Source organism: Suncus etruscus, chromosome 7, assembly GCF_024139225.1.
Source record: "Suncus etruscus isolate mSunEtr1 chromosome 7, mSunEtr1.pri.cur, whole genome shotgun sequence".
In the NCBI taxonomy this organism is placed as follows: Eukaryota; Metazoa; Chordata; class Mammalia; order Eulipotyphla; family Soricidae; genus Suncus; species Suncus etruscus.
The window spans coordinates 58458872-58478714 of NC_064854.1; the positions used below are offsets into that span (position 1 = coordinate 58458872).

The 19843-nt window shown below is 44.4% G+C and overlaps 2 protein-coding genes across 2 annotated transcripts in view; one reads left to right on the forward strand and one right to left on the reverse strand.

Moving 5' to 3' along the window:
- Positions 1-19843, forward strand: part of DCAF6 (DDB1 and CUL4 associated factor 6) — a 55441-nt gene that overhangs the window by 14584 nt on the left and 21014 nt on the right. The window contains exons 6-11 of the mRNA XM_049776431.1: positions 213-348; positions 3292-3503; positions 7800-7893; positions 11479-11598; positions 11819-12061; positions 16490-16663. Of these exons, the coding sequence (XP_049632388.1) occupies positions 213-348; positions 3292-3503; positions 7800-7893; positions 11479-11598; positions 11819-12061; positions 16490-16663 (979 nt within the window). The remainder of the gene's footprint in view (positions 1-212; positions 349-3291; positions 3504-7799; positions 7894-11478; positions 11599-11818; positions 12062-16489; positions 16664-19843) is intronic.
- Positions 9873-10333, reverse strand: LOC126013505 (40S ribosomal protein S12). The gene has a single exon (XM_049776625.1). The coding sequence runs from the start codon at positions 10316-10318 to the stop codon at positions 9920-9922; it is 399 nt and encodes a 132-aa protein (XP_049632582.1). The 5' UTR covers positions 10319-10333; the 3' UTR covers positions 9873-9919.

Consider the following 19843-nt stretch of genomic DNA (forward strand, 5'->3'; position numbering starts at 1 on the left):
TGACTGAGCAGAGTATTGCCCACATTTATACAAGGCTGGTGTGGTGATACTCTCAAGAGGAACTTGTATACTGTTTTGGGTTCCCCTTGCTCACAAACTGTACTGTAAATGTCTGAAAAGCCGATTTTCTTCAAATTGAAGGGAAAATGTGTGAAAGATACTTTTCTCTATTGCCTTGCTCTACCTAACTGGTAATGTTTTATATTTCGTAGGATATTTTAATTAACTGCCGACGTGCCGCCACTTCCGTAGCTATTTGTCCACCAATTCCATACTATCTTGCTGTTGGCTGTTCTGATAGCTCAGTACGAATCTATGATCGCCGAATGCTGGGCACCAGAGCTACCGGTAAACAGATAGATATTTGAGAAAATATAGGCACCCTCGGTTAGAGAATTGATCTGTGGGACCTATTTGTGATTTTAAAGTCACGAGTCATAAATTTTCAGCCAGTAGAGTTATATTTAATGATACAAATAAACATCATTTTGCCATTTTTATGACTGTAACAGGCTGATAGTTTTGCAGTTTAAGCTGATTACTTTGAAACATAACACTTGATTTATTTGTTTACTAGAGCTATCATAACAAATTGCCACAAACTGGGTGGCTTAAACATGTATTCTTTCACAGTTCTGGAGGCCAGACGTTTGAACTCAAGGTAATGGCAGGCTTGGTTTCTGCTGGAGGCTCACAGGGAGACCGTTGCATGCTCCTCTCCTAGTTTCTGGTGGTTGCTGGCGACCCCTAGCATCCCTCAGCTTGTACTTGCATCACTCCATCCTCTGTTTCCATATTTACAGGCCATTCTCTTCTATGTGTCTCTGTCCACATTTTCCTTTTTTTTTTTTTTTTTTTTGTCACACTCAGTGGTGCTCAGGGGTTACTCCTGGCTTTGTGCTCAGGAATCGTTCCTGGCAGACTCGGGAGACCATATGGAATGCCAGGAATCAAAACTGGGTCTATCCTGGGTTGGCAGCATGCAAGGCAAACACCCTACCATTGTGCTAGCTCTCTGGCCCCCTCATTTCCTTCTTCTAAAGAAGCTGGCCATATTGGATGCAGGGCCATTTTGATCCAATATGACCTACATTTAAAATCCTATTGCTAGGAGCTGGAGCAGTAGGGCGTTTACCTTTCATGCACTAACCTAGGACAGACCACAGTTCGAGTCCCTGGCTTCCCATATGGTCCCCCAAGCCAGGAATGATTTCTGAGCAAATAGCCAGAGTAACCCCTGAGTGTCGCCGGGTGTGGCCTCTTCCCCCCCAAAAAAATCCTATTGTTAAAAGTCATGGCTAGTTACATTCAGAGGTTCTGGGTGGACACAAATTTGGTGGTGGTGGGGCACGCTAGCCCCTAAAACAGACTTTCCTAAATTTTCTTTTTCTTTTTTTTTTTAATCGAAAGGATGAGTAAGACCCATGCAATAGAAAAGAAAGAATTGAATATGCCTTGTGTTGCTTACCTTAGTTAGCTCAAGCATCTTTAGTTACCATTGCTGCAGCACTGAATTATAATCCACCTAAACTGTGTCTCCTCACTCATTGGAGGATCGAACCGCTTTTGGAATAACTGATATGAAGTCAACTTCCTCCTCTTTTTTGTAGAAGGCTAAAAACGACACAGAAACATTATATATATATATACATAAATATACATATTTTATACATTTTTCTATGCTCACTTCTTTTGCATGGATAAGAATAAAGGTGTATGGAGCCAAAAACAATGTCAGTGAAAATGGACATATATTCTTGAAGTGGGAAACCAGTTGGGACCTTTTTGAACTATGGTTGAGGAGTCTTGTCTCTTGGGATAGGAATACTTAGGGTGCAGTAGTATGAAATTACAAGGTTACTTCTGTTCCTCAACAGAGGTTCAGGGTAGACAACTTGGGCAGTGTACAGTCTCACTGTTCTTGGTTGTAAACAACTTGGTAGGCTTCTTAGAATTCAGAACTCCCAGAACTCCAGAACACAAAGTATCACCTATGTCCATCCTTAAATATATTATGCCAGTAGTCCTCAAACTTTTTTAAACGGGGCCAGTTCACTGTTCTTCAGACCATTGGAGGACTGGATTATAGTAAAAACAAAAACTATGAACAAATTCCTATGCACACTGCATATATCTTATTTTGAAGTGAAGAAACAAAACGAGAACAAATACAATATGTGGTCCATGGACCGTAGTTTGAGGACCACCTTTTGTAGACAATCACCAGTCATTTTGGCATAATACTACTTTATGTGAGGAAAATTTCATGATAGTCAGAAACTTTAAGACTTGGGCTGGAGCTATAGTACAGCAAGTAGGGTGCTTGTCTTGCACACAGCCAGCCCGGGTTTGATCCCTGGCATCCCATATGGTCCCCTGAGCCCACCAGGAGGATTCCTGAATGCAGAGCCAGGAAGTAATGCCTGAGCACTGATGGGCATGCCCCCCACCCCCCAAAAAAAAACCCAAATTAAAAAACTTTAAGACAGAAAGTGAAACCTGAACATTAACAGGGGTGCTACCTCGTTTTATGAAGTATGCTAATGTCAGCTTCACTATATCACTAAAAATCATCTTAACGTGGGGAATTTTGGGAAGGTGACTTGATACTACTCTGATCACAGATCATTTTTAAGTGGATTAATTCACTTTTTTTTTTTTTTTTGGTTTTTGGGCCACACCTGGTAGTGCTCAGGGGTTTACTCCTGGCTGTCTACTCAGAAATGACTCCTGGCAGGCACGGAGGACCATATGGGACACCGGAATTCGAACCAACCACCTTTGGTCCTGGATTGGCTGCTTGCAAGGCAAACGCCGCCGTGCTATCTCTCCGGGCCCAATTCACTCATTTTTTCAATAAATTTGCAGTTCTAAGCCATCATGAAATATTTTTTTAAAGCTAGGTGGGCTTTATGCTGTATTCATTAATTTTGTTATAAAATCTGTTGGGGAAAAAAATTGTATCTAGGGCCCGGAGAGATAGCACAGCAGCGTTTGCCTTGCAAGCAGCCGCTCCAGGACCAAAGGTGGTTGGTTCGAATCCCGGTGTCCCATATGGTCCCCATGCCTACCAGGACCTATTTCTGAGCAGACAGCCAGGAGTAACCCCTGAGCACCGCCAGATGTAGCCCAAAAGCCAAAAAAAATTTTTTTTGTATCTAGAAATAGAATATGATGATAGCTTGCATTTATATTGCTACATGAAATCACATTATTTCATAATTTAAAGAAGAGTTTAAAATTAATGGTTTTCAAAACCAACCTTGTAATAGCTTCCTGTTTGCTTACTAGGGAATTATGCAGGCCGTGGAACCACGGGCCTGATTGCTCGCTTCATCCCTTCCCATCTGAACAACAAATCCTGCAGGGTTACGTCTCTGTGCTACAGTGAAGACGGTCAGGAGATCCTCGTGAGTTACTCCTCAGACTACATCTACCTTTTTGACCCAAAAGATGATACAGCACGAGAACTTAAAACTCCTGCAGAGGAGAGAAGAGAAGAGGTAAGTTGACTTAAAATCACCTTCTTCACTTGCTTCAGACAGTAGTGACTCAGGTCAGCTAGAGGTCAGGAGAGAATGTTGGGAGGATGAAAGCCCTTATATATGGCCAACCTTCATTTCAAACCCCATTTCGAACTGCACATGTTTAACCAAGAACTGCAGGAATGATACCTGAGCACAGAGCCTGGCGTTACCCCTGAACATGACTAGATGTCACGTGACAAAATAAATAGATAAATGTAAGATGGTCAATTAAAAACAAAAACAACTACCCACTGATGGTTTGTGCACTAGGACTCTGAAGGACTTCAAAGAGTAGTGTTACTTTTCAAGGACTTATATAGGCCATATATGAAAGGGGGGCCGTTTAATAAGTGATTAAGAAGTAGTCTAAAAAACAAAACAAAACGAAACAAAAAGAATGAGACTACAGGGAAAATATATTGTGAAAAATTTAAAGAACAATAAAGGGGCCAGAGAGATAGCACAGAAGTAGGGTGTTTGCCTTGCAAGCGGCTGACCCGGGATCCACAGTGATTCGAATCCCGGCATCCCATATGGTCCCCCATGCCTGCCAGGAGCGATTTCTGAGCAGATTAGCCAGGAGTAACCCTTGAGTGATGCTGGGTGTGGCCCAAAAACCAAAAAAAAAAAAAGAAAGAAAGAAAAAAGAAAAAAAAGTACAATCAATAGTTAAAGTATTTCTACTTGTGGATTAATAGTAGCAATAAGAAAGATCTTGTAGTTTTGACAGTTGCAGAAAAAAAAAGTGAAATAATAAACAAAAGGACTTTTAAGGGGCTGGAGAGATAGCATAGTGGTAGGGCATTTGCCTTCCAAGCAACAGACCTAGGACCAACGGTGGTTCGAATCCCAGCATCCCTTATGGTCCCTTGTGCCTGTCAGGAGTGATTTCTGAGCGGAGAACCAGGAATAACCCCTGAGCGCCGATGGGTGTGGCCCAAAAAACCGAAAGGAATACAAAAGAGCTCTTAATAGATGAGGTAGTAAGTAGATACTTCTAAGGGACTATGGACTTGCATTTTTTAAAAATATTTTTTATTGTGATCAAAGTGAATTACAAGTCTTTCACAGTAATATTTAAGGTACATAGTGACAATGAATTAGAGCCATTCCCACCACCAGTGTTAACCTCTCTCCACCCCTGTTCTCAGCATGCATCCCATACCTTCCCCTTTGCTCCATGGACTGCTAGTGTAACAGGGTCTCCTTTGTGTATAGCTTGTTGTAGATTGGGTATCGATTCTGGTGTTGTTGACTTTGGGTTTGGTGCTTAAGTCTGATCTTTTTTTTTTTTTAATTTTCACTCAAATTTCATGACTGGTTGCTCCTGGTACGATTCATATTTTTTCCTCTTTAGTTTATGAGGGAGAACAAGATGATTCAAGTTCTGTGGTTCTGTTAGAAAAAGAAGAGAAAGAAAAGAACAACAACAAAAAACTGGGAGGAATCCATCTAGAGGCTATAAATATCAATTTAAAAGAAAGAAGGAAAAAATATAAAAAGAAAAATAAGCAATGATAAAAAACAACATTAAGGGCCAGAGAGATAGCATGGAGGTAGGGCGTTTGCCTTGCATGCAGAAGGACTCGGTTCGAATCCCGGAATCCCATATGGTCCTCTGAACCTGCCAGGAGTGATTTCTGAGCATAGAGCCAGAAGTAACCCCTGAGCGCTGCCGGGTGTGACCCAAAACCAAAAAGCAAAACAAAACAAACAAACAAAAAAAACCAATACAACATTTTGATAGCAGTAGGAGCTTGACCTATTGGCATTATTCACAGTGAACTACAAGTCTGCCTCTTTTCATTTGGAAGAACCTGTGACATTGTGCCTGGCTCCATTTTACAAAACACATTTTAATAAGAAGTAGTAAATTCCAGTCCACACAGACCCAGAGGATTAGGAGTGGAGGGGATGCATCCATAGACATGGTAAGGCACTTTTTCTACCTGAACAAACCCTCATGGGAGGTATTGTGGCACATTGCAACATCTTGGTATATATCTAAACTGTATTACATACTTTCATCTGTATAACAGATTCTAGATTGAAACAGGGAAATGAATTACTGTCACATAAATACTCCTAAATCTTTTCTTGTTTGTAGAAGGGAAATGTCCGAATTAATTTATCTGACAACACCTGGCAACTGGAAAATACTCACTTTAGTAAGGTGTTAGTTATGTTCCTTTAGCAGTTAGTCCTTCGTCATCCTGCTGTTTGGCTTGTATGTACTATTCTTTTCTCTCTCTTTTTTTTTTTTTGGTTTTTGGGCCACACCCTGCGGTGCTCAGGGGTTACTCCTGACTGTGCTCAGAAATCACTCCTGGCAGGCTCTGGGGACCATATGGGATGCTGGGAAGTGAACCAGGTTCGTCTGGGGTTGGCTGTGTGCAAGGCAAACGCCCTACCGCTGTGCTATTGCTCTAGCTGCTCATACGTGCTTTTCAAATGAACTAGCACTTTTCATTATCTGCAGCTTTGGTGCTACCCCAACTCCTCTTTGTGAACACATGCCATTAAAGAGTTTGTCATTCCATTGAGCTGGGAGAATCAGTCCAACCCTCAGTATTGCCTGTCTAGATGAACAGTGGTGCTGGAAGTAACTAGGTGGGTTCTTAAGCTCAAGTGTGGGGTTTTGATGTGACTGAGCTTCTTAGTGAACTGGAAGTTGCTATGAGTGGGCCAGGACTGATGAAGCCATTTATTTGTGACTCTGAAATCTGCTGTATTTTGTTGTTGCTGCATAATTTCCTCTGGAGATTTGTGCTTTAGTAAATTTATGGACTCTGTGACTGCACTATAATGAGCAGTTGGGACCACATAGGCTTGTGATGAAAGAATGTGTGGGAGATTGCTTAGCTGAGAGGCGAGCGAGTGAGCGAGGCTAAGTCCTGAACAGCTGGCAATGTTTGCTGCCCTTTGGGAGAGAGGGTCTGCCAGAAGTGGACCTGTATAAGGGAAGGAGGGCATGGCTAGTTCTAATGAGCATTCCCTAGTCCCTTTTCAGCTTCATCACTGCCTTCAACATCTCACTCTCCTACCTATGTCTCCTTTTGTATTCCATGTGTGCGCTGGTTTGCTCCTCTTTGAGTATTGGGCCTTGGGTGGGCCCTTAGGGTGTTGTGACTCACATGGTTCCTCCATCACCCCAGTTTAACCTATCTCTAAAAGCCAACTCGGGCCTATTTTTATTGGCAGGCTGTGTTCTAGAAATGTTTGCTGTTATAACTCCTTTGCTTTGCCTGAGTTCTACTATTTAAGTCCTATTGACACATAGGTTCAAGGCCTAGAAGTGGTTCTTTGTGAGGTTTTGGATGTTGCTTCCCTGCTCACGTTTGGGCTTTGATGCTCAGGTGGCTCTTTTCTCTTTAGCTGTACTCACACAAAATACACAGTTTGTAAGAAGTTGTATTTTTTTTCTTTCATTGTCTTTGCTAAGAATGTAGCAAATGTTGGTCTGATTTTGTTTGTTTCTGAGCCACATTCAGCGGCACTCAGGTTTACTCCTGGCTCTGTGCTCAGAAATCATTCCTGGCAGGTTCTGTGGACCATATGGAATGCAGGGGTTAGAACTCAAGTTGGCCACATACAAGGCAAATGCCCTACCCCCTGTGCTATTGCTCCAGTCCTTGTTGGTCTGATTTCTAAGAAAATGAAAAATTTACAGCTAAGCAAGAGCCTCTCAACACCTGAACTAGATATTTGAGCTATTCACAGTGGTGATGCTGAGTGAGTGAATTTAAGGAAAACGGAACAGAATATTTATTGTGGCGAGAAACCGGCCAGAGGGATAATGACAGCCAAGGAGGGCATTTGCCTAGCATGCAGCTAACTCAGGTTCTGTCCCTGTATCCCTATAATTATCCTATCACCACCAGGTGTAGCCCTTTACCCACTCCCCCAAATTGTGAATTGAAAGAGGAGTCTTGGATTCTGGAGCTGAGGGCAAATTGGTAATCAATAAATAACAATAAGTCCTGGTATTGGTTCAGTCTGATAGGTTCTCTTCATGGATTTAGGCAGGTTGAAGGTGGCTTTTGTCTTTGGGAGTTCTGCTCGTGATACAGGAGAGCTCAGGGCCTCCGCTGGGGTGTCCCTGGATAGTCAGTGTCAGTCAGCATCAGCACCGGCACTGCCCTCATGGAAATGTTACCGGCTGCTCTTCCTGTTTCTTGCTCCTGAGCAGAAGAGTGAAAGTGCATCCTTGGTGGAGGTATGCCCAGAATATCTCCCTGAATACCGCAGTTGAGTTTCCTTTTCTTCTTGTAGTTGCGGCAGCCCCCAGTGAAGCGATTGCGACTTCGAGGTGATTGGTCTGATACTGGGCCCCGAGCAAGGCCAGAGAGTGAGCGAGAGCGAGATGGTAACTATACTTGACCTTCTTTTTTTTTTGTTTTTTTTTGGGGGGGCCCACACCCGGCGGTGCTCAGGGGTTACTCCTGGCTGTCTGCTCAGAAATAGCTCCTGGCAGGCATGGGGAACCATATGGGACACCGGGATTCGAACCAACCACCTTTGGTTCTGGATTGGCTACTTGCAAGGCAAACGCCGCTGTGCTATCTCTCCGGGCCCTATACTTGACCTTCTTATTCAGTTTGATATTTTGTTAGTTTAGTTTGTGGACCACATCTGGCACTGCTCAGTGTTGACATACTCTTAGCTCTGTGCTCAGGGGTCACACCTAGTGGGGCTCATCATATGGGGTACTAGGGATAGAACCTGGATCAGCCACATACAAGACAAGTGCCTTACCTGCTGTACTATATCTCTAGCTCACTTGTCAACCTTTTGAAAACACACTATTTAAAAGTTAATATTTTAGGAGCTGGAGAGGATACCTAAGCATGCTAGGAGGGAGCACGCTATGCATACAGGAAACTGAGTTTTGAGCCAGAAATTGCCCTGGGTAGGGCCCTAAACATGTTTCTGTTGTTGTTGCTGTTGTTATTGTAATTATTTTTTTATTGTTGTTGTTATTGTGAAGTCCTGTTTAGAGACCTTCCCATGCCATGGGAGACTTCTTCCACTTTTTCCTTTTCTTTTTTTTTTTTAATACTCTTCTGAATTCAGGAGAGAAGATAGAATGTTGTAGCTTGTTTCCTACTCTTCACTGTAATATGTCACTTTCCTCTTCACAATCTTGTCTCTATATCTTAGGTTGAAGTCCCTCAAAGGGAAATGATGTATGAATGGATTTTTATTTTGACAGTTGTCAAATTACCCTTCAGAAAGGTCCAACCATTTTACATTCCCACTGAAAGTGTAAAAAATCCCCTTGCCTGAAAAAACTTGACTTAACTTTCTGAGTTTCTTTTGATATAAAGAAAAATAAAGGCTCAGACACCCAATTTGACAGTTCTGTAATAGCATATAAAGTTCTTTCTTCTTGGGGCTGGAGTAACAGTATAGCAGGGAGGGCATTTGCCTTGTCTGTGACCAACCTAGATTCAATCCCTGGCATCCCATAGGGTTCCCCGAGCACCATCAGAAGTGATCCCTAAGTGCAGAATAAGCCCTGAGCATCACCTGGTGTGGTCACAAAACAAAACAAAGAGTTAATTTCAAATGCATGGGATTTGCTTTCAGTAAATGATATATATTTTACTGCATAATTCTGGGGTTTTATTTTTTGTTTTATGTTTTGTTTTTGGGCCATACCTGGTGGTGCTCAGGGGTTACTCCTGGCTGTCTGCTCAGAAATAGCTCCTGGCAGGCACGGGGGACCATATGGGACACCGGGATTCGAACCAACCACCTTTGGTCCTGGATCGGCTGCTTGCAAGGCAAACGCCGCTGTGCTATCTCTCCCGGCCCATGCGTTTTATTTTTATTTTTTTGCTTTTTCCTGTAACAAGTATACTTTTTTAAAAACTTCATCTGCTCCATTGAATCCCACTTTGTTTGGGGCATCAAGCAAAGCTCCGGGCTTGTTCCTGACTTTGCTCAGAACAACCACTGGTGGTGCTCAGGGAATTATGCAGAGCCTGGACTCAAGCCAGGGTCATCTACCTCTCTGCCTGCATTCTGTGTTTGTAAAAGCAAACAAACCTGACATGATCTGCTTGGGACTGCAGTGATGCCTTGGAGTTTGGGAGGGAACTATGGGGAAACCAGGCACAGGCCAAGATGTGGTAGACTCAAAGGGCCTGCCTCTTATCATTTGCAGGAAGCATTTGCTATAAGTATGTTGTCATTCCACCACCACTACCCCTTTTTTGGGGGGCCACACCCTGTGACGCTCAGGGGTTACTCCTGGCTATGCACTCAGAAATTGCTCCTGGCTTGGGAAACCATATTAGATACTGAAGGATCGCCATAGCTCCGGCCCCACCCCACCCCCTGTTTTTTTTTTTTTTTTGTTTTTTTTTTTGCCAAAATTCTTAATTTATTCATTTCTTGCATTTGAAGTACTCCTCGATGACATCTTTGGCCTGTGATTCTTTGCCATAGTCCTTAACCACAACACAACTGCAGCCAACCACTTTACGGGGTTTTCCCTCTCTGTCAATTTTACAGAGGCCGACCCATTCTCCTAGTTTTTTATTGTCATCAACCTTAATGAGGTTTATCTGGTGTTCAGCACAAAGTGCCTCCACCAACTTGACATACATGGGTTCATCACAGTTGGATGCAAGCACACAAAGATGGGCCTGGCGCTTGTCCAAGGCCTTGGCGGCCTCGCGGATGCCGCGCGCCAGCCCGTCGTGGATGAGGGCGGTCTTGAGCACCTCCTGCAGGGCCGTGTTCACGTCCATGACACCTCCGGCAGCGATGCCTTCCTCGGCCATGGCGGTGGGCGGTCACGGGGGGGAGCCGAATCTTGAACGCGCACGCGCCTCCACGTACTCCCGCGGCGGCCGGGAAAGAGCACCCCCTGTTTTTTTAATTCAGCCACCATGATCTACAATTTTCCAATACTGTCAAGTGGTAGGGTTTCATGCATAACTCCTCCTCGACGAGATCTCAACATCTCCATCACTCTGGCCTTGTGATGAGAATTTTTTTGTTTGTTTATTTGGGGCCACACCTCGTGACACTCAGGGGTTACTTCTGGCTATGCACTCAGAAATTGCTCCTGGCTTGGGGGACCGTATGGGACGCCAGAAGATCAAACCACAATTTGTCCTAGGCTAGCACGTGCAATCCTTACTGCCTTGAGCCACCACTCCAGCTCCCCATGATGTGGATTTTTGTTTTGCTTTTTTTGTGTGTGTTTTTTGGGTCACACCTGGCAGGGCTCAGAGGAAACTCCTGGCTCCATGCTCAGAAATTGCTCCTGGCAGGCACGGGGGACCATATGGGATGCCGGATTCGAACTGATGACTTTCTGCATGAAAGGCAAACACCTTATCTCCATGCTATCTCTCCGGCCCCCATGATATGGATTTTTAATAGACTTCCTGATACCCTGAATCAGTGCTTCTCAATTATTTTCTGTCATGCCTCCCTAGGAAGTAGAAAACATTTTTCGTGTCCCCCCACGTGACTGTAAATAGTATCTTTATTAAAAAAAAAAACTTTAATCTGCAAAACAAAAATATATAAAATAATTTGAGCTGATTTTTTAATCAGAGGGGATGTGTGGATGAATGGCTACAATGAGCATGCTTTGCAATGCATAGCTTTTGGAAGCAGGGTTTGAAGCAGGACACAGCAACTTTCAGCTCCAGAGACATACAGAGACATAAACACAGGGCTTAGCTTGTTATGACAGTGTTTGCCGAGGTCAAACGCGCCCCCCTTTACTGAGCCATGCACCCCCCCTGGGGGGCACACCCCCCACTATTTGAGAACCACTGCCCTAAATGATTCAGGTCATCAGATTCTTTTTTTTTAATTGCTTTAAAAAACAACAACAAAACCCCTCCCCCACAGCTTCAGCTGTTGCCCTAACGCAAGACTCAAGGACTCACTGGTCACTGCAGAACTGTGGCCCATGTCATTGCAGGCGAGCAGAGTCCCAACGTGTCCCTAATGCAGCGCATGTCCGACATGCTGTCCCGATGGTTTGAGGAAGCCAGTGAAGTGGCACAGAACAACCGGGGCCGCGGGCGGGCTCGCCCCAGAGGTACGTCTCCCTCCTCATTCAGGGTACAGAAAGGCAGGGTCTGCATCAAGGCACCCGCTGGACTTACCTCACTAACAGAGGTCAGTCCCTGTTTGGGAGGAACCCCAGCACCGGTGGGCTCCCAGCTGTCCCGAAAGTGGGGATTTGTGGCTATGTGAGTGTGTGCGTGGCTGAGGCCCCGTTCTGCGTGTGAGTGTGTGGTTGCCTGTGCTCTCTGAAGGTGGCACAAATCGGCCTGATGGGCCCAACCTGCCCACCGTCCCTTCGGGCGCTGACCTGGAAGTGGGTGAAACGGCCATGGAGGTTGACGTCCCTGTGGAATCCTTCCTCCCGCCTTCTGCTTCCTCCTCCACGTCCCTGCGGGCTCATTCCACAGCATCCACCGACAGCGTGGTCTCTTCCCCAGAGAGTGAGCACAGGCCGGCGGCCGACACATCGGGACCCCCTGCACAGCGCCCGTCTGGTGAGGAGGCCCCTCTCTCAGTGTGTCCTGCTGCCCCTGACCAGCTCTGAGGTTGGCAGCCTCTTAAGTGTCTAAGGGAGCCGCTTAATCTCCTCGACTTCTCGCTGCAATAAATGATCAAAGTGACACAGAACTTAGACACAAAATTTAGGGCTGCCTACCTTGATTGAATTTTATTTAATATTTTACCAGGAGTCACTAGTTTACAGAAGGTAGTCGAAGTTCTTTACAAATAAATAAATTAAAAATATATATATAGAAAAAAATAGAGAGAGATTGAACCATTTCGTGATGTTTGGACATACTTTTATGTACTTGATTTGTAATCCTGTGTTAATGGAATAGTGCAAACAGTCCTAGTTATTATTTGCTCTCCTATATTTATGTTTTTTATTACTTTTCCTAACATCTTAAGGTATTTCAAGTACATTCTACCTTTGTTTTTCGTTTGTGTTTTGGTTTTTTGGGCCACACCCGGTGAGTCTCGGGTTACTACTCCTGGCTATGTGCTTAGAAATCACTCCTGGCTTGGGGGACCATATGGGATGCCAGGGGATCGAACCAAGGTCCGTCCTAGGTTAGCCGCATGCAAGGCAAACGCCCTACCGCTGCACCACCGCTCCAGCCCCCCTGCATTTGTTTTTAACGTCTTCTGTAGGATCTCTGAACACAATTTACCAGAAGAGTTACTATACTCTTGTAGTTAAGTGAATAAGGTTTTTTTATTTTAACAAATCCCTTGACTACTTATTTTACTTGAGAGTGGTGAAAAATTTCTCCTCTCTTGTTTCCACTGCCCCATGTTTATTATTTCCCTCAATCATAGAATTTACTAGTATTTATAATAATGATTTTTAGCAGATAAGGTATAGCTCATTGGCATTTAAATTGTGTTCATGTAATTATAATAACCATGTGTTTTTTTCTTTTTCGTTTTTGTTTTGTTTTTTGGGTTTGGGTCACACCCGGTGGCGCTCAGGGGTTACTCCTGGCTCTGTGCTCCGAAGTCGCTCCTGACAGGCTCAGAGGACCATATGGGACACCGGGATTTGAACTGGGGTCTGACCTGTGTTCGCCGCATGCAAGGCAAATGCCTTACTGCTGTGCTATAGCTCCAGCCCCAATAACCATGGGTTTTTTGTTTATTGTTTTTGTGTTTTTGGGCCACACCTGGTGACACTCAGGGGTTACTCCTGGCTATGCGTTCAGAAATTGCTCCTGGCAAGGGGGACCATATGGGACTCCGGGGGATCATCCTAGGCTACCACCGGCAAGGCAGACATCGTACCGCTCCGTGCCACTGCTCCGGCCCCCCAATAACCATGTTTTTAACATCGTTTTTATATTAACCATTTTTTAAATTATAATGAACATGCTTATGTTTTTGTATTATATTTCTACTATGGAAGCACCTTTCCTGACATAAAGCCAAAAATTACTAGCTACAAGAGAAATAGCTAGCAGCTTAATAAGCTGAGAACTATTGAAATTAAATTCTAACAGCTTATCTGCCAAGCTGTTTCTTTATTCTGGCCTCTCTGAAATCTAATATCATATTGCCAAGTGTTTTAAATTAAGCACATTTTGATCATTATGTCCCATTTTTGGTAATTCACTACGGGAATAGAACCCAGAGTCAATTACGTAACTCTTTGTACCATTTCTCTCTAATAATAAGTTAAGGCTGAGTTATAAAATCTGGCTTTTCCTGCTCTAATCGACAGCATACTCATTTTAGGAAAAACAAAGTATCTTGGAGAATTTGAGAAGTAGGCATAATATCAGTACAGAATCTACTTTTCTAAGTAGTTGGTACTTTGAAGGGTAGTAATCTTAGAAATATCGAGATTTTGTTTGTTTGTTTTTTGTTTTTTGGAGGCCATATCCATCAGTGCTCAGGGATTACTCCTGACTCTGTGCTTAGAACGCTCCTGGCAGGCATGGGGGACCATACAGGATGCTGGGATTCGAACCACTGTTGGTCCTGGGTCAGTTGCTTGTAAGGCATAGCTCTACAGCTGTGCTATCTCTCTGGCCCCTATCAAAATTTTGTGCAACAAGAAATTTTTGGGAAGATTCTCAAAAAGAACTGCTTCCTGGTTACATCCGCTGATCCTTAACTTATTTCCAGTTTTCTACACTCAATGCTTAGTGCAATGCTTAGGTTAGGTTTTAGTTTTTTTGTTTTGTTATCTTTGAAATATGCTTCAATAATACATTTCAGATCGCTGAATCCCTTTTTCAACTTAATGTCTTAATGAAACATTTTATTAATCCAATTAATGGAAAATAGAATTCCAGCATTTTGGTGACAAGCGTGACTGACTCAGACATCACATAGCACTTGTACCTGTGTGTGTTCAGAGAGAGGGAAATGTCTTGGTGGGTTGATCATGGAAAGAATCTTGACTGACTTATTACTGGCAACAAAAGTGCTTCCGTGTTCCCAGGAGAGTGTGTCTCCCCCAGAAAGACCTTTTGTGTTGGGGCACACTGAAGATCCTGCCAGTGATGTAGGCAAACAGGCCACCCTTTGCACAGAATTCTAGTCATGATGGGGTTTGGTTCTTGCCCTGTCTGCTCTCCCTCTGACTTGGATGAGTTTGTGGGAGATAACACAGAGGAAGGGCTATGCTGGAATGCTATGGTGACAGTGATAGCCTCTCAACAGCTACTGCCCACAGCTGTCAGGTAGAAGCAGGCAGTGTAGCTCTGGGCCAAGGTATTTGGGGCATCTCTGCCTTTGCAGGGCCCTGGTCCTGGCCACACCTATGTTCCTGTGGGGCTCCAGCCTCTGCCTTAAGAAGGTCCACATCTGCTTTCTCCTTCCCCTGTGGCTCCCAGGTAGCAGCTTTTACCAACAATGACCTATTCAACATCTCCTGTTTTTTTCTCAGCTAACCTTCATTCCCCTTTGTCACTGAAAGTTTCTGCCCAAGTCCCTGGTAAATTTCCTTTTGCCAAAGTGCACATCCTGGATGGTATCTCACTAGATTTCCCCCTGTGTGCAGCCCACATGGTGTCTCATTGCTCTTGAAACACTTAACTCTGGAACCATCTGGCTCTCTATAGCTCTTCACTCTCTGATCAACTCGGACCTGTGTTTATCTTTGCAGGTGCTGTTGCTGCCCTCGGTCAGTGTGCTGAGGCTTTGGTGCTCTGTGCATCGCTCTGCTCTCTGGGTGAGGGCCTGGGCCCTGTGCTCTAGCTCCTCCCCCAGGTTCCCCTGTCCATAGTTTGGCAGAGCATCCCAATGTGCTGACTTGGCACTTTTTGGTTGTCTTTGCACACGTTTAGTCTGTATCTAAACTGCACCTTAGCTTAGCTCCAACCTGCCCTTCCCTGATGGTCAGGGTGATTTTCTGCCTTAGTAAATGCTGAGATTCTGCTTTGCAGGGCCCACAGAGTTGTCTTGTTTCTCATTTTCTCTCTGACTTTGTACCCAGCTCCCCAACCTCTGGGAGTTCTGATTCTAAAATACCGTCTTCTCCCATCTCTCCCTGGGTCGTGCCCTTCTTACATTTGCTCCCACGTCATTTGCTCCTTGCCACAACTAGAATGAGTCTTTTATTTTTGGGCCACCCCTTAGTGATGCTCAAATGTTACTCTAGGAGTGATTTTTTAGTACTTGGGGGTGAGGGACCCTATATTCAATGCCAGGAATGGGGATCAAACTCACATGCAAGGAAAGTGCCCTCCCCACTGTGCTATTGCTCAGCCCCAGAATGAGTATTTAAAATGTTAAACCAGATGATGTACTTTTGTCATTTCAAGCCCCTCAAAGACTACTAATTGCCTATAGAAATATAAAAGAAGAATTAGTCCACCTCCTTCCTGTGGGCCTGTGGCAAGGGAGAGGGCTGAGCCCCAGCCTGTCTGCTGGTCATATTTTAGAGCGAGATCAGGTCCTTGTTGAGCAGTGCTGTCTGCCGAGCAGGGTTAGGTCCCAGGCTCCACAGCAGAGAAACATTTTAGCTAAATCTATCTGTAATAACTCTAATAATAAAGGGCTCTCCACTAAGAAACCCCATGCTTTTATTTCCAAACCATGACTTTTCCATCACTGTGGTGGAATTTAATCACTTACAGTGAGTAATTTGTGCTTATAAGTAGCTAATTAATATTTTCTTGTTTTTAAATTTCTTCTCATTATTGTGACAAAAGATGAGATCCTTGAGGGCAGGGATGTTCCCTGGAAGGACAGTGTTTGTGCTGTTCCACAGAGAGGGTCCAATTCCAGCACAGGCCCCAGGTCCCATTATGTTAAGCGGGTTAGACCTGCTTGCATCTGGCAGGTCCTGTCTCCTGTGTGTGACCCCTTCACAGCCTGTGTTCTTTCCTAGATCCTTCCTCTCCCAGTTAATGACTGGATTCCTCCTGACGCCTCTCCCCCTCCTCTCTCTTACCTTTTTTCTCCCTGTGTGTCAGAGTTTCTGAGAGGGTCTGAGATAGCTTTGCTCCGTAAGCGCCTGCAGCAGCTACGACTCCAGAGGGCCGAGCAGCAGAGGCAGCAGGAGCTGGCCACGTGCAAGCCCCAGCAGGCTCCTAGGGAGGAGGGCTCCTCACCACACCCACCTGCACCTGCAGGTGTTCACGCAAGTGGCCTTGAGCAGAAGCTGTGCTGACTGCCTGTCACGCTTCCTCCCCTTCTCCCTCCTAGGCATTCATTAGCATTAGGCCAGAGGCACCAACTGACAGCTAAGCTTGCTTGGGAAGGGAAAATATAATAACCACTACTTTCTTTGTTCTGTGTTTGTTTTCATAGCTAATGAGCCACTTTCTGATACCTTGCCTCAGTGCCCAGCCTGTTTTGCTCTTTCTACTGAAATTTCTCACCTGCACAAAAATAAATGGTACCCTTGCCCTGACTTCTAACTCCTCTCCTTTTCATTCAAAAAAATTTGGTGAAGAGGAATGGATTTGGGAGACCACACCTAACACCTAGCAGTGCTCAGGGCTACTCCCTCACAGGCTCATGATGCCATTGTAGTCCTGAGGCTTAAGCCCAGATCTGCAGGCAAAGCATTGGAGCTATCAGCTGGCTGGCTGGCTGGCTGGCTGCCTGCTTGCCTGTCTGTCTACCTTCCTCCCTCCCAACTTACTTATCTACTTACCTATCTATTTCGAGTTTCTTCTTTAAAAATTAGGAAAATTTAGAAAGATGGTTTAGAATGATAATATTGTTTGGTCTTCAGGCAGACTGATTTCATTTCCCTTCCATAAAGATTGGAAAGTTTTCTCAATTTGCTTGCTCATTCTTTGTACAGGTAATAGTCCTCTGACCTGCCAGGCTGGAACAGTTCTTCGCAGCCTCCTTTTGTGGTCCCTGAGCTGTCACTGCTGAGATATAGGGCAGGATCGGCTTCTGGGGCCCCAAGGCCCTTGTTCTCTTATGGCCAGAAAGCCCGTGGCACTCAGGAACAGGGGTTGGAAGGAGTGAAAGAAAGCTAGTGCATCAACTATTTGGTAGCTTTATTTTCTTTAGATGGATAATAGGTACCAAATATCCTAACTAGGTGGAACTCTAGTTAATGCTGTAAATCTTTATTTAGGGACTAAAATGTGTCTGGATTCTCAAAACAAAAAGCAAATAAAGTAAACATGACGTTTTCAACAAATTCTGATTTTTAATTCCATGGTAATAAATTATTAGAGACTAGTGCTCTAGCAAAGACATCAGGGTTTTTTTTTTTATAGAAAATATTTTCCTATATTTAAACTTGGATTAAATTGTAATTATGATGTCTAGTAAGATATTTGGCTGTTGCATAAAACTAGCTAAAGTAGAAAAAAATATAACGGGGCCGGGTAGGTGGCGCTGGAGGTAAGGTGTCTGCCTTGCAAGCGCTAGCCAAGGAAGGACCGCGGTTCGATCCCCCGGTGTCCCATATGGTCCCCCCCAAGCCAGGGGCGATTTCTGAGCACATAGCCAGGAGTAACCCCTGAGCGTCAAACGGGTGTGGCCCAAAAACAAAAATATATATATATATATAACATAAAACTGAACATGCCAGGGGCCAGAGAGATAGCATGGAGGTAGGTGTTTGCCTTGCATGCAGAAGGACGGTGGTTCTAATTCTGGCATCCTATATGGTCCCTCGAGCCTGTCAGGAGCGATTTCTGACCGTGTAGCCAGGAGTAATCCCTGAGCGCTGCCAGGTGTGACCAAAAAAACAAAAAAACAAAAACAAAACAAAACAAAATAACTGAATATGCCAGACAGAGACAATTATTTTTGAAACACCAATATTTAGCAGATAACAAGTAGAGTTTAAAGCTCAGGTACATTGAAAACACAGCTGTCAGCGCGAAAGCTGTGTGCTTAGTGGGCTGTGGAGGGTCCTTGTGGCTCGGCCTTTCACATCTAATTGCCAGTTTGTGCTGCAGCGGGTCCTTTTTGGTTGTTGCCTTGCCACTGCTGGAGAAGCTAGTGCTTCCCGTTCTCGTGTCATTCTCACTCTCTTCTAGTTGGTTCCTTGTTTGTCTGTGGTCCTCATGCAGGACAGAAGCTGGTTGGCACCATACCAAATCAAATTCTTGTCAGTCGTCTTCCTACCTGTTTAATTCTCATTCAGAGGAGACGTGAATGTATTGACTTGGAAACCAAGAAATTTTGATATGTAGGATGAGCCTAGCCAAAGTTTTATTCTATTATCAGAAGGTCGAACTCTAGATTTGTGTGATTGGCTAAGAGTAAAGTGAGCCCACATTCCCCATATATGTGGTATATTAAGTCGTTTTGATAGGATTCAGTGGGAAGTCTGATAATTTCGGTAGAATATTACATAGGTCTTATCTATTTATTTTGAGGGTTTTTTGTTTTGTGTTGTGTGTGTTGTTTTAATTTGGGGCCAGAACTTGGGTTTAACCCTGGCTCTGCACTCGGGAATTACTCCTGGTGGAGTTTGGGGACAACATGGGATGCCGGGGATTGAACCTGGGTCGGGTATGTGCAAGATAAACCCTCCCTGCTGTGCAATCGCTCTACTCCAAGATACTTTTTATTATTTAGTTTTTAAAAGCTGCCTTTTCAGGGTATTAGGAAATAAACCATAACTAATTCAGCCTTGTAGCCATTTTTGGTTTTGAATTAAACACTGGAGATGCTTTTACCAGATCACTTCCTAGATACTTGTCCGGCCCTCAGTCCTGGTGACATTGGGAAAGCTGGTCATTTAGCTACTCCCTGCCTCAGTTTCCCAATGGTTGCTTTATTTCAATAGTGGAAAGGCTGCCACAGTTTGCAGAGATGGAGTCAGCAGGGCTACTGATCAGTGGAACAGCAACCCTGATCTGCCCTGTTTTATCTGCAGACCCATCCCCATTCTATTTCTGGCACTCCCATGAGCTGGATGTTTGCTGAGTAGAGGAGGCCGGAAGCAGCTGGTCCTAAAGCTCGTCTCTCTTTCCCTTCCAGGTCCCCGAAGTCCTGGGTGCTGGCTCCTGCTCAGAGTGACCGTACCCCATGGAGTCTGGCCCAGCTGCCACGCAGCCCCTCTGGAGCACGGAGCCAGCCTAGAGAGGGTCAGGTAGGAACTGTTTTTTCACTTTATGGCACGGTTTTGCCAATTGGAGAGAAAAAAAGTGATATATTAAAAAAAAAAAAAACTCAAATGAGTTAAAACCTTGGTGATTCTTATTGAAAAACTGAGCCATATTGGAAAAAATCAGCACTTACCCGGCCCCATATAGCAGATTATCCCTGCCATCCTGTTCTGAATAGTGGCTATGATCACTGTCCTACAGTCCTCCTCTAATTGGCATGCTCCATTGCTCCCAGTG